This window comes from Chrysemys picta, chromosome 10 (assembly GCF_011386835.1).
Source record: "Chrysemys picta bellii isolate R12L10 chromosome 10, ASM1138683v2, whole genome shotgun sequence".
In the NCBI taxonomy this organism is placed as follows: Eukaryota; Metazoa; Chordata; order Testudines; family Emydidae; genus Chrysemys; species Chrysemys picta.
Genome location: NC_088800.1, coordinates 57,156,420 through 57,171,244, shown reverse-complemented (window position 1 = coordinate 57,171,244; position 14,825 = coordinate 57,156,420). Strand labels below are relative to the sequence as shown.

The window sequence follows — 14,825 nt, the reverse complement described above, 5'->3', positions numbered from 1 at the left end:
TCCACTTTCTGTTTAAATACTTGTTCAAACTGAGTTGAGCTTTGCATAGTATTGCAAAAATATTTGGGATTCACTTGGGATGCATTTAGACACTTCTCCCCACTCACGGCTTTTTTGAGGGGTAGAAAGAAGGGGAAGCAGGCGGTGATACTCAGGATCTTAAAAAAATAGTAGTTTTGGTCAGGATTTATTTTAGCAGGGAAGGGAGTGATCTGAGGGCTGTTATAACTTAAATTGTAAAGCGCTCTATTATTTATTTCTTTAAAAATACTTGAATAGAAATGAATACAGCAGAAATTATGCTAACTTTTCTATATCACAGATGATAGCGGACCATGCAGAATTGTTTTCTATTATTTCCCCACATGAAAAATAGTGGGCTAGATCCTCAGCTGGCATAAGTCAGCACTGCTGCACAGGAGTCAATTGGACTACACTAGTTTGTACTAGCTGAGAACCTGGCCACAGTGGGGGTTTTCCAACTATTTCATGTATCTAATCAAATCAATATACAGTTACATTTGCAACATATTCAACACATGGTGACAACAGACCAGTATTATTTACTCCACAAATAGAATTCCTTTTCAAAGGGTTCAGAAAGGTCCATTGTATCCCCCCTGTTTACAGTATAACATCCTATAACCCACATTTAATACACACAGCAACAAGGATTCCAAAAAATAGTTTAAGCTGGTGTTATATTGTGTTTGTTAAGACTGTTTCCTCTGTGGCAGTTTCTATACATTTGTATTGCCATATGCTTATATAAGAACACAGATGAGAGCAAGTCAGAAAGGATAAAGCTTATCTCATTTATAATCCAGAACAGAAAATCCTCTTTGACTCAGTACCTGGGAATTTTCTGAACTGAACATCATAGTGTACTAACTAGAATAATTTCACAGTGAATTTCAGACATATGAATCAGTAACCATCTGCCATGTAATGTCTCTTGCAATGCTAGAATATTTTAAAGTTTTAACATACATACACAGATCGTACATGCCAAATTTCAAGTGACAAAAACTACAGGACCCTGAGTTGGAGAGTCAGTCAATCTCTCTCTCGTAAATCATCTACAAAATAATCATGTGATCAGACAAATAGTCTTCTCTATTCTGATAATATAACCCAAACAGAGACCTGCACATTGACATGCACTTACCTTCCAGCGTCTCAATTTCTGATTACCAGTAAAGCCACAACAAACACTATGCAAGGATTTTGTTACCCCTTCTGAAATACTAGCAAGGATCTGAAAGAGAATACTGACTTTGTTGGTGAAAACACTATGAGTTGCATTTCTACCGCTTAGAATTAAGACAACAACAAAACCCCACAGTAGATGAGACATCCCTCCAGATCCCCCTTCCTATTAGAGAAGACAATACCTATATTTATTTCAGACTTTTGGAAGGAAGGTCAAACTGAGTCTATCTAGGTCTAAGGTGAGTATACACAGCAAGGAGTTGAGAAGAAACTGCTTACACTAAGAGTCGTCGTGTTGTAATTCCAAATCTTGATCTTAGATATACCAAAGTCACGTGACCGGCTGGGATTGCGGATAACAAAGTAAAGCTGAACTGGTGCATGAAAAGGGCACGTCCACAGGAAACGCTCCTTGGTGCTCTAAAACACGGACAAGCAGAGATTGTTAGTAATAGGCTTTTCTTCTCCTGAAGCAAAGTAGTTGTGATTAACTCACAGCTCACCAGAAAAAGGGAGCAGAGAGCCCAACTCACAGGAACAACAAATTGACAGACAAGACTGCTATAGAGAAAGCAAAAGGAAAAAACCTTTAACCCCAGGCTCCAAAGTGTACATTCTACTCTCCTGCCTGCAGAAAAGCACAGAGCAGATGGGCTGTTAAATGTAGGTCTGCTACCTGCTGTGCTTGTGAGAAGTTTGCATGCTCACCAGTGCTCAGACTGTCTGCAATGCTTTGTACATGCAGGGTCAAAACCAGTCCACAGTTTATTTTAATCAAATTAATCAGCTTTGCAAGTTGAGGAGGGCAGGGGGAATGGGGGGAAGGGAATATGATTTGTGCCCACCGGACACTGAGATAAAAAGATTAATACAATTTCTGAAGGTACATTTCTGGTTTAACTCTTGGGAATAAGGGACTCTACGTTATTTTCTGTACTGCTCATGCTTTAACAGACTCCTTTGCAGACAATTTTAGACCTAGAGCTTACAGATCTACAGAGGTCTGTGCTTGATGTTTTTGAAGCCTCACAGAGAACCACATTATGGATTTGAGTAGACATCTGCGAATGGACAAAGGGGATTAAAAAAACACAAGAATGTAGCAACCTCTGTAGCCTGCAATGATCTACCTCCGCATGTGCAGCTACTGAGTTTATATCACGGGGTCAGAGAGCAAAACCCATAATCCCCACCCCAGTTACTGAGACCCTCCTGTGCTCTTACACTGCCAACAGCAGGGAAAAGAGTAAGAAGCAAGGGGTTTCAAAAGCCAAGAGGAAAAGGGTGGGACATGTTCTGGCAACCAGAAAGGATGGTGTATTTTGGCAGCTATAGGTAAAGTCAGGTGAGGGTGCACAGTATGAGAACTTCTTGAAAATTTTCCGTTGAACAGTTTTTTCAGCAGAAAACTGAGTTTTTGACAAGAATTTATTGTGAAAAGTGTGCTTTCTGTGGACATTTTTTTATTTTTGTTCAAAATTGAATGACCAACCCCCCAAATATTTCAGACAAACCCCCAAATATTTCAATTTAGAAATGCTGCTGCAGTCCCACAAGAGAGTTCACTTGTCTCATATTCCCTTTTCCCTCTATTTCTGACCAGCTCAATATAGGAGGGTTTCAGAGTGGTAGTGGGTTTTAGGAAGTTGGGGAATGGGAGTCACTAGAGAGGTGGGGGGGGACTGACTTTGACTTTTTCCATTCCTCCAAAGCACTCCTTTTTCGCTGGACCACCTCATTCTCCTCTTTAAAATTCTTCCACTGAAGTTGATGTGGAAGTCATTAGAAAGTTAAAATTTTTATTCTTGCCTTCAAGGCTGCAGGCAGCTCTGCTCCTGCTTATAGTTTGCAAGAACCGCACAAACCTCAGCCTCTTTTGTTCTCAGTGGAAGGTGTATGTCTTAAAACTTGCCTTTGACCATATAGACACATAACGCAGAGTACATGTAATTTATAAAAAAAACACACATTACGCTGCACACACAATTTTCCCCTGGGAAGAGCATGATAGAAAGATCAAACCACATGTGATAGATGTTAGTCACATTGCACCATTCTGGAAGACATGCAGTATAAGAACTTGCATAGAATAGGACAGAATAATATGCCGCACATCACTGTTACATCTGAGTGGCTCACATATACTAATCAATTTATCTTCAGACAGTGTGTGAAGGAGAGAAGTACAGTATTATCCCTATTTTACAAACTGGGAACTGAGGCTCAGAGAGATTAAGGGTAAATTTTTCAAAAAGCACCTACGTCACTTAGAACCTGAAGTACAATTGACTTTCAGTAGAACTTAAAGACTTCTGAAAATTTTATCTCAAGTGACTTACTGAAAGTCACACAGTGAGTGTATGGCCAAGGTGAAATCCTAGCCCTATGGAACTCAATTGTAGTTTTGCCACCAATCTCAATGGGACCAGGATTTCATCCCAGAACTCTTGAGTTCAATGGCTGTACCACAGAGCATCCTTTCTCCTTTCCCACCTCTCACTGCCTCAACTTCATCCAATGTTTCCAAGCTGCACATCCCTTTTGTTCAATTCTTTCACTCATCTTCATGCCACTCCTATGCCTGGAACACCTTGTCTTTCTACTCCATCCAATGACTGCCCTTGGCAAAAGGTTAGCAGTGGGGTGCCCCAAACTTCTGTCCTAAGATCAGTGTTTAATATATATGAGGAGTCTGGAAAAAGAAGTGAAGGTGCAAAATTTTCAGAAGACACAATTATTTAGGTTAATCACTAGAAGAAAAATAAGGAAATGCAGAAGAGACACAAGACTTTCCAGAAAAATTCTATCTTGGCAGATAGAGGCATTACATTGTAGTCCATTGTTTTATAAATTGAATGTGCTCCTGTATTTAAAGCCTGTATTACAGTGCAAACACACAAGGAGAGAGAATTACAGTCTCCTGACTTTTGAGCACAAAATTCTGCAAATCCTAAACAATACATTACATACATTTAAAATCACTGAATAAGTGGTGAAATTCAGGTTTAAATTTTTTAGAAAGAAAATAACTTACTGAGAGATCATAAACTATAAAGAAAACTATTGAAATGAGGGAGCCTGTACAGGTGGGATGAGGGGAGCTTACATTCAGGGTTCTATTGACCAGGCAAGAGAGATCCCCTGGAGAGTCCGCATTTCGGATATCCACATCATGAGGAGACACAAACATCTTGACAGCATGTAAATCAAAGAATTCCACCTCCATCAAGCCCACATTGACTGCATTCCCCCAATTGGAGAGGATTTCCATAGTCACATAAATGGCATCCTGTACTTCTGCCTTTGTTTGCAGCTGATCCTAAAAGAGAGATTGTTTATACACATACATTATAGACACAACATATAGTAAAAGGATGTTATGGTTGCAAAGTCAGGCACTCGGAAGTTAGGAAATGTCAGAATTAAGGTTGTCTAGGTAATGTTCATTTTGACCTCATGTGCATTATAATAGCCCTGCCCAACATCACACAGGAAGCCTATTGGAGAGTAAAGACTAGAACTCAGCACTCCTGGGGCCCAGTCCAGTCCCAAGCATTTAAACACAAGAGACTCTCCTTTCTCTTTTTGCCACTCTCTGCCTCATTCATTTCATTCTGTACAGTGAGTCAGGCGGGCATGTTCTGTAGAACAAATAGTATGTGAGCTGTAAGTAAAAACTGCCTCTGACAGCATATGCCTATGGGAGTCAAACTGAAGTTGCACAAACAACAAATATTTTGGCACCTTCTAATTTCTGGGTGCGTGGCTTTGCAACCATAATGATCATTTAATGTCTTTTTGGTATGTAATTCTTAATTTTGTTAAAAACAATAAAAAAGAATGGTTACTTACCTTATAGTAATTGTGGTTCTTTGAGATGTGTTATCCAAATCGATTTTACTCTTGGTGCGAATATGCCCAATGCATGTGAGATACGATTATTTTGGCCAGCAGAATCCATTGGGGCCATGCCTGCACCCTTTACTTCCTTATACCCCTCCAACATACCCATCTGAAGCCATATGGGGTGGAGCAGGCCCAACCCTCCCACAGTTCCTTCACCATTACAGAATCCCTGAGGAGTAGAACTTTGCAGTAGCAGGGTAGAAGGGCAGGTTGTGGAATACATGTCGACAACAAATCTCAAAGAACCACAGTTACTGTAGGGTAAGTAGCCATTTCTCCTTCAAGTGATTGATCACATAGATTCCACTCTTGGTGACCAACAAGCAATTATCTGTTTGATTGGAGGTGGGCAGTAGGAGTCAAAAGGGCTGTAGGACAGCTCTACCAAATTGGGCATCCAATCTGGAAGTGTCTATCATGAAATAGAAGTGTTTTGTAAATGTGTGGACCAAGCTCTATGTAACTGCTCTAGCCCTAGCCCTACAGATTTCAGAAATAGGGACATTCTTCAAACAGGCAGCTCTAATGTGGTTAGGTGGACCTAAGCTGGCTAATTCATAACTTACATTATGAATACATAACATAATTACATAACATACAACTCCTTATACAGTTAGAGACCCACTTAGATAAGCTCTGAAGATATTGCTTGACTTATAACCATCTCTGCAAAGGCCACATAGAGCCGCAGTACATTTCTGAGTGGTTGTTGTCATGTCAGTACTACATCAAGTCTGTGAATTTTAGCTTCCCCCAACGTTGAGCAAGTCTTGGGAAAGAAAACTAGGAGATGAATAAATTGGTATGCATGGAACTCAGACAATTTTGGGTAGGGAATTGGGTTGAGACCCGAGGATGTTGTTGTCCTTATGAAATACTGTATAAGGGGGACCCGCCATGAGGACCAGAATATCTCCTGCCCTCAGGGCCGGTGCTACCATTAAGCCAAACTAGGCGGTTGCCTAGGGCACCAAGATTTGGGGGCGCCAAAAAGCAGTGCCCTCCATTTTTTTTTTACAGTGTTCCTCCCCGAGCGCGCGGTCGCCGTTCCACTTCTCCCACCTCCCAGGCTTGCAGCGCCAATCAGCTGTTTGGCGCCGCAAGCCTGGGAGGAGAATTAGAGCGGGGGCGGCATGCTCGGAGAGGAGGCGGAGCAGAGGTGAGCTGGGGCGGGGAGCTGCCGCACGGCTCCCCGGGCCCGGGGGGTGGAGAGCTGCCGCGGAGGTGCCTCAGGGCGGGGAGGGGGAGAGGAGCTGCAGCAGGGCTTCCCACCCCAGCTCACCTCTGCTACGCTCCCACCCCGAGCACGCCGTCACTGCTCCACTTCTCCTGCCTCCCAGGCTTGCGGCGCCAATCAGCTGTTTGGCGCCACAAGCCTGGGAAGAGAGGAGAGGAGAATTAGAGCAGGGGTGGTGTGCTCAGGGAGGAGGCGGCGCAGAGGTGAGCTGGGGTGGGGAGCTGCCGCAAGGCTCCCCGGGGCACGGGAGCTGCCGCGGGCGGGGAGCGCGGAGGGGGGGCGGGGAGCTGCCGCAAGGCTGGCGGGGGAGCGCGCAAGGTGGAAGTTTCACCTAGGGCGTGAAACTTCCTTGCACCGGCCCTGCCGGCCCTTCAAGCTGATGTAATGGTGTGAGATCCCTACCCTTATAGTCACCCTTTTTACAAGACTATGATAAATTTTGTACAAAGTATGCCTTGTAAGGTATCATTTGAAAAGTCATAATTTGCTGAACATTATCATCCTGGTAAAATATGTGTGACAGCACTGTATGTAAAGTTATACAATTTTACTGTATAAGACATGTTCCAAGTCTGGGGAAATAGCTTCAAACAAGTTCCCCAGAGACAGGCTAGCCAACACCTCAACCAGGTGTCAACATAATCAATCCCTGATTAAGCGGCCATTCTTTGACAGGAAGACGGGTGTGAGCAAGAAATCTACATCTTGCCAATGGAACTGCTGGAGGTTCCTATGCAAACAGTCTTTCTGCCTCCTGAAAGTCAGCTGGAGATGATTTTCAAAGAAGAAAATAACTATAAGAAGTGAGAACAGAGGACACAAATCATATGTCCATTCATCTGTACTCACTGCATGGACAACACTTGAAAGACAAAGGAAGCATGATTTGACTTGTGGGAGATCCTGTCTGAAAATTCAGCCAGTAAGACAGTTAGAACATATAGTGAGGGAGACTTTCACTTTGAATTCACGTGGCTTGTTCAGTTAGGTATTAGTTTGCGTTTTACCTTTTATTTCTTTGTGACCAATTCTGACTTTTATGCCTCATTACTTGTAATCAATTAAAATCTTCCTTTCTGTAGTTAATAAACTTGTTTTCTGGTTTTATCTAAACCAGTGTGTTTGGATTGAAGTGTTTGGGAACTTCATTTGGGATAACAAGATGTGTGCATATCATTTTCTATTAATGGAATGACAGATTTTCTATGAGCTTGTACTGTCCAGGCAGATACTGGGCAGTACAAGAGGCACATTTCTGGGGACAACTCTGAGGGAATCACAGGCCCTGAGACTGATGGTGATCCAGAGGAGCTCCCCACCCCATCCCTGAGTGAAAGGTGACTGTTACCAAAGCCTTTGTAGATAGAGGTGTGGAGAAGGGTACTCCACTGTACCCGTGAAGAGGGTTTGTCCACCAATTTAATGAGGACTTCTTGTGGGACCTTGTCCAGCATGTCCACATGGTGTCTGCTGGATAGATACTAATTTCAACCATCCTTTTATGGAGCATAGGTGAAGACTGCAAACTGCATAACATAGGTGCATGAGTCCATGAATCCCAGCAGACTAAGGCATACTCTTACTGATATTTTTGAATGATCTTCAAGGTGGTTAATGAGGCTTACTGTTATCTGGAACCCTTCTTATGGAAGGTAAGCTCTCACTGACCTGGAGTCTAACACTGCACCTCTGAACTCTATGCTTTGAGTTGGAATCACTGTGGAGTTTTATATGTTGGCTTTGAGTCCCAGTGAGGTGTGAAGAGCTATAAGGTTACTTGGATTGAGTTGGTCACCTGTTGGATGATCTCCTTGAATCAGCTAGTCTCTGAGGTATAGGTAGACTTGGTTTCCTTGTCTCCTTAGGTGAGCTGCCATGAATGCCAAGTACTTGGTGAATACCCTTAGTATTGTGGAAAGACCAAAGGGCAGGACACTGTACTGATACTTAGATGTTTCTACAAGGAATCTGAGGTACTTCCTGTGCCGGATGAATAGATAAGTGGAAATAGGCCTCTTGCAGGTCAAGAGCCATGAACCAGTCCTGGAGATCTAAGGGAGGACTTATGGATGGGTGAGGCATGGGAGCCAGCAAACAGAACTGTAAACAGAGGCATTTGAGTGGGTGTTCTGTTGGAGGAGAAGGGAGGAGGAAAGCCCCTGGTCCTTAGGGTGTGATGGTCTATTCCAGTGGTAGGCAATCTATAGCATGCATACCAAAGGCGGCACGCGAGCTGATTTTCAGTGGCATTCACACTGCCTGGGTCCTGGCCACCGGTCCGGGGGGCTCTGTATTTTAATTTAATTTCAAATAAAGCTTCTTAAACATTTTAAAAACCTTATTTACTTTACATACAACAATAGTTTAGTTATATATTATAGACGTATAGAAAGAGACCTTCTAAAAACGTTAAAATGTATTACTGGCACGCGAAACCTTAAATTAGAGTGAATAAATGAAGACTTGCCGAAAGGTTGCCGACCCCGGTCTATACTATCGTGTTCACCACTTTTACAAAACTATGATAAATTTTGTATAAAGTATTGCTTGTTAGGTATCATTTGAAATGTTATAATCTACTGAAGGTTATTGTCCTGGTAAAAATGTGTGTATCAGTGCTGTATGTAAAATCACAAGATTCTATAACATTGTAATAACTTGCTCCAAGGTTAAAAAAAAGCAAGCCCAAATCAGTTTTTATAGACAAAGAAAATGGGAAGGTGTGAACGTTAAAGAGGTCCCTAGCGAGACCCAAATCTGCTCCTGGGGTCTGTAGCATACCCCAAGCACTATCCCAAGATAACCTCTAGTACAGGGGTGGACAAACTACAGCCCACGGGCCACATCTGGCTCAAGGGACCATCCTGCCCGGCCCCCGAGCTCCTGGCCTGGGAGGCTAGCCCCCAGCTCCTCCCCTGCTGTCCCCCCTCCTCCGCAGCCTCAGCTCGCTCACTCCGCCGCTGGCGCAATGCTCTGGGTGGCGGGGCTGTGAGCTCCTGGGGCAATGCAGCTGCAGAGCCCAGCCTGACCCGGTGCTCTGTGCTGCGTAGTGGCGACAGCCACCGGTGCTCCAGGCAGTGCGGTAAGGGGGCAGGGAGCAGGGGAGGTTGGATAGAGGGCAGGGGAGTTCGGGGTGGTGGTCAGGGGGCAGTGGTGTGGATGGTGGTCGGGGGAGAAATAGGGGGTTGAATTGGGGCAGGGGTCCCGGGGGGCAGTCAAGGGGGGGAGGTTGGATGGGGTAGCAGGGGGCAGTCAGGGGAGAGGGAGAAGGGGTGGTTGGAGGGGGAAGGGGTCCTGGGGGGGCTGTCAGGAATGAGAAGAGGGGTTGGATGGGGCGGTGGAGGACCGGGGGCAGTCAGGGGACAGGGAGCAGGGATGTGTGGATGGGGTAGGAGTCCCAGAGGGGCCATCAGGGAACGGGGGGGGTTGGATGAGGCAGGCGTCCAGGGGGGGCAGATAGGAGGTGGGGGTCGAGCCACGACCCCTTCCCCTAACCGGCCCTCCATACAATTTACGAAACCTGATGCAGTCTTCAGGCCAAAAAGTTTGCCTGCCCCTGTTCTAGTAGCTTTCTTTCCCAAAGTGATTTTGACTGAAATACACTCTGTTTTATCCATTCCATCACTTCTGATTTCTTTATAGTCTGCCTCATCATTAATATACAATGCTACAATCCACCACCTTTACTTTTATTTCCGCAAAAAGAAGAACAGGAGGACTTGTGGCACCTTAGAGACTAACAAATTTATTAGAGCATAAGCTTTCGTGGACTATAGCCCACTTCTTCGGATGCATATAGAATGGAACATATATTGAGGAGATATATATACACACATACAGAGAGCATAAACAGGTGGGAGTTGTCTTACCACCTCTGAGAGGCCAATTAATTAAGAGAAAAAAACTTTTGAAGTGATAATCAAGCTAGCCCAGCACAGACAGACAGTTAGATAACAAGTGTGAGAATACTTACAAGGGGAGATAGATTTCAATGTTTGTAATGGCCCAACCATTCCCAGTCCTTATTTAAACCGGAGTTGATTGTGTCTAGTTTGCATATCAATTCTAGCTCAGCAGTTTCTCGTTGGAGTCTGTTTTTGAAGTTTTTCTGTTGTAATATAGCCACCCGCAGGTCTGTCACTGAATGACCAGACAGGTTAAAGTGTTCTCCCACTGGTTTTTGAGTATTTTGATTCCTGATGTCAGATTTGTGTCCATTAATTCTTTTGCGTAGAGACTGTCCGGTTTGGCCAATGTACATGGCAGAGGGGCATTGCTGGCACATGATGGCATATATCACATTGGTAGATGTGCAGGTGAACGAGCCCCTGATGGTATGGCTGATGTGATTAGGTCCTATGATGATGTCACTGGAATAGATATGTGGACAGAGTTGACATCGGGGTTTGTTACAAGGATAGGTTCCTGGGTTAGTGGTTTTGTTCAGTGATGTGTGGTTGCTGGTGAGTATTTGCTTTAGGTTGGGGGGTTGTCTGTAAGCGAGGACAGGTCTGTCTCCCAAGATCTGTGAGAGTAAAGGATCATCTTTCAGGATAGGTTGTAGATCTCTGATGATGCGCTGGAGAGGTTTTAGTTGGGGGCTGAAGGTGACAGCTAGTGGTGTTCTGTTATTTTCTTTGTTGGGCCTGTCTTGTAGGAGGTGACTTCTGGGTACTCGTCTGGCTCTGTCAATCTGTTTTTTCACTTCAGCAGGTGGGTATTGTAGTTTTAAGAATGCTTGATAGAGATCTTGTAGGTGCTTGTCTCTATCCGAGGGATTGGAGCAAATGCGGTTATATCTTAGAGCTTGGCTGTAGACAATGGATCGTGTGGTGTGTCCTGGATGGAAGCTGGAGGCATGTAGGTAAGTGTAGCGGTCAGTAGGTTTCCGGTATAGGGTGGTATTTATGTGACCATCGCTTATTAGCACAGTAGTGTCCAGGAAATGGACCGCTTGTGTGGATTGATCTAGGCTGAGGTTGATGGTGGGATGGAAATTATTGAAATCATGGTGAAATTCCTCAAGGGCTTCTTTTCCATGGGTCCAGATGATGAAGATGTCATCAATGTAGCGCAAGTAGAGTAGGGGCGTTAGGGGACGAGAGCTAAGGAAGCGTTGTTCTAAGTCAGCCATAAAAATGTTGGCATATTGTGGGGCCATGCGGGTACCCATAGCAGTGCCGCTGACTTGAAGGTATATATTGTCCCCAAATGTGAAATAGTTGTGGGTGAGGACAAAATCACAAAGTTCAGCCACCAGGTTAGCTGTGATATTATCAGGGATACTGTTCCTGATAGCTTGTAGTCCATCTTTGTGTGGAATATTGGTGTAGAGGGCTTCTACGTCCATAGTGGCCAGGATGGTGTTTTCTGGAAGATCACCGATGGATTGTAGTTTCCTCAGGAAGTCAGTGGTGTCTCGAAGATAGCTGGGAGTGCTGGTAGCGTAGGGTCTGAGGAGAGAGTCTACATAACCAGACAAGCCTGATGTTAGGGTGCCAATGCCTGAGATGATGGGGCGTCCAGGATATCCAGGTTTATGGATCTTGGGTAGCAAATAGAATACCCCTGGTCGGGGTTCTAGGCATGTGTCTGTACAGATTTGTTCCTGTGCTTTGTCAGGGAGTTTTTTTAGCAGATGGTGTAGTTTCTTTAGGTAATCCTCAGTGGGATCAGAGGATAATGGCCTGTAGAATGTGGTGTTAGAGAGCTGTCTAGCAGCCTCCTGGTCATATTCCAATTTATTCATGATGACGACAGCACCTCCTTTGTCAGCCTTTTTGATTATGATGTCAGGGTTGTTTCTGAGGCTGTAGATGGCGTTGTGTTCTGCATGGCTGAGGTTATGTAGCAAGTGATGTTGCTTTTCCACAATTTCAGCCTTTGCACGTCGACGGAAGCACTCTATGTAGAAATCCAGTCTGTTGTTTCGACCGTCCGGAGGAGTCCACGCAGAATCCTTTTTTTTGTAGTGCTGGTAGGGAGGATTCTGTGGGTTAGTATGCTGTTCAGAGGTATGTTGGAAATATTCTTTGAGTCGGAGACGTCGAAAGTAGGATTCTAGGTCACCGCAGAACTGTATCATATTCATGGGTCTGGAGGGACAAAAGGAGAGGCCCCGAGATAGGACAGACTCTTCTGCTGGGCTAAGAGTATAGCTGGAAAGATTAACAATATTGCTGGGTGGGTTAAGGGAACTACTGTTGTGGCTGCTTGTGGCATGTAGCAGTTTAGATAGTTTAGTGTCCTTTTTCCTTTGTAGAGAGGCAAAGTTTGTCTTGTAAATGGCTTGTCTAGTTTTTGTAAAGTCTATCCATGAGGAAGTTTGTGTGGAAGGTTGGTTTCTTATGAGAGTATCCAGTTCTGAGAGCTCATTCTTAATCTTTCCCTGTTTGCTGTATAGGATGCTGATCAGGTGATTTCGCAGTTTCTTTGAGAGTGTGTGACACAGTCTCTCAGCATAGTCTGTGTGATATGTAGATTGTAATGGATTTTTTACCTTTAGTCCTTTTGGTATGATGTCCATCTGCTTGCATTTGGAAAGGAAGATGATGTCTGTCTGTATCTGTACGAGTTTTTTCATGAGGTTGATGGATTTCCACTCCATACGGCTAAATGCAGTGCCTTGCATAATGAAAGGTTTCAGAGTAGCAGCCGTGTTAGTCTGTATCCGCAAAAAGAAGAACAGGAGGACTTGTGGCACCTTAGAGACTAACAAATTTATTAGAGCATAAGCTTTCGTGGACTATAGCCCACTTCTTCGGATGCATATAGAATGGAACATATATTGAGGAGATATATATACACACATACAGAGAGCATAAACAGGTGGGAGTTGTCTTACCACCTCTGAGAGGCCAATTAATTAAGAGAAAAAAACTTTTGAAGTGATAATCAAGCTAGCCCAGCACAGACAGACAGTTAGATAACAAGTGTGAGAATACTTACAAGGGGAGATAGATTTCAATGTTTGTAATGGCCCAACCATTCCCAGTCCTTATTTAAACCGGAGTTGATTGTGTCTTTAACCTGTCTGGTCATTCAGTGACAGACCTGCGGGTGGCTATATTACAACAGAAAAACTTCAAAAACAGACTCCAACGAGAAACTGCTGAGCTAGAATTGATATGCAAACTAGACACAATCAACTCCGGTTTAAATAAGGACTGGGAATGGTTGGGCCATTACAAACATTGAAATCTATCTCCCCTTGTAAGTATTCTCACACTTGTTATCTAACTGTCTGTCTGTGCTGGGCTAGCTTGATTATCACTTCAAAAGTTTTTTTCTCTTAATTAATTGGCCTCTCAGAGGTGGTAAGACAACTCCCACCTGTTTATGCTCTCTGTATGTGTGTATATATATCTCCTCAATATATGTTCCATTCTATATGCATCCGAAGAAGTGGGCTATAGTCCACGAAAGCTTATGCTCTAATAAATTTGTTAGTCTCTAAGGTGCCACAAGTCCTCCTGTTCTTCTTTTTGCGGATACAGACTAACACGGCTGCTACTCTGAAACTTTTATTTCCGTCTTTCCTGAACAGCACATACCCTTCAATCCCTGTACTCCAATCATGACTTCTATTCCATCATGTTTCTGTTATCCCGATAATATCTGATTTCACTTCCTGCACCAGTAGTTCTAGTTTCTCCATTTTGTTACCCAGGCTCCTTGCTTTGGTGTACAAACATCTTAGTTGTTTCTGCTAGGCTTTGCCCACATTCCTTGAATACAGTCATTCTACAGCTAGGATCGCCTACCTGACTGCTAGCTTCATTGCTATCAGCACTATTTTTCCTTTTGATGTCCATTCTCCTACACACTGCCATTCCTTTCTCAATGGGGACCTGGTCTTTTTTGGAACTGGCTCCTCAGATACAGAGTCTGTGCTCAACTTTTTGGGAGTCTTCCCTGCATGCTCCAAAGGCTTCCCTTTCTTAGCAGACGCATGCCCCAATGTTGACATGGCGCTGAATCTGTCCAGGGACAGACATACATGGGGTGTCTCCTGACCTGGCACAGAGGGTGGTTGCAGGGAACGTTCCATCACCAACAGTCTGAGCTTTATTTCCCTGTTCTTCCTAGCCCTGAACTTAAGAGCTAAACAAAAAGAACACTCCTGGAAGATGTGGGACTCCCGCAAGCAATGGACACAGTTGGAATGTCCATCAATATAGCCTCCTGGGAAAAGAGGCAGTGTTTGAAGCCTGGCAAACCAGGCATATCTCATCAGGAGAAGACAAGTCTCCTGGAGAAACAGAGAGGGGAAACAGTCCTCTCACCTAAATTAACTATCTATACCAGTGGTGGGCAACCTGCGGCCTGTCAGGGTAATCCGCTGGTGGGCCACGAGACAGTTTGTTTACATTGACCCTCGCAGGCACATCCGCCTGCAGCTCCCAGTGGCCGTGGTTCACTGTTCCCGGCCAATGAGAGCTGTGGGAAGTGGCGGCCACCACTGATCTAT

General features: G+C 44.2%; 1 protein-coding gene across 16 annotated transcripts in view; it reads right to left on the bottom strand.

Moving 5' to 3' along the window:
* KATNIP (katanin interacting protein) overlaps positions 1 to 14,825 on the bottom strand; it is a 198,444-nt gene that overhangs the window by 99,366 nt on the left and 84,253 nt on the right. For 13 of the 16 annotated variants that reach the window (XR_010591157.1, XM_065559886.1, XM_065559885.1 and 10 more), the window contains 3 exons: positions 4,319 to 4,531; positions 1,492 to 1,632; positions 1,169 to 1,258 (listed from right to left, as the gene is read on the bottom strand). Coding sequence is in view for 15 of the 16 variants with exons in the window: in XM_065559886.1 (XP_065415958.1) it covers positions 1,169 to 1,258; positions 1,492 to 1,632; positions 4,319 to 4,531 (444 nt within the window). In the remaining variant the exon portion in view is untranslated. The remainder of the gene's footprint in view (positions 1 to 1,168; positions 1,259 to 1,491; positions 1,633 to 4,318; positions 4,532 to 14,825) is intronic. The other 3 variants (XM_008162544.4, XM_008162542.3, XM_065559897.1) reach the window with 1 other exon arrangement.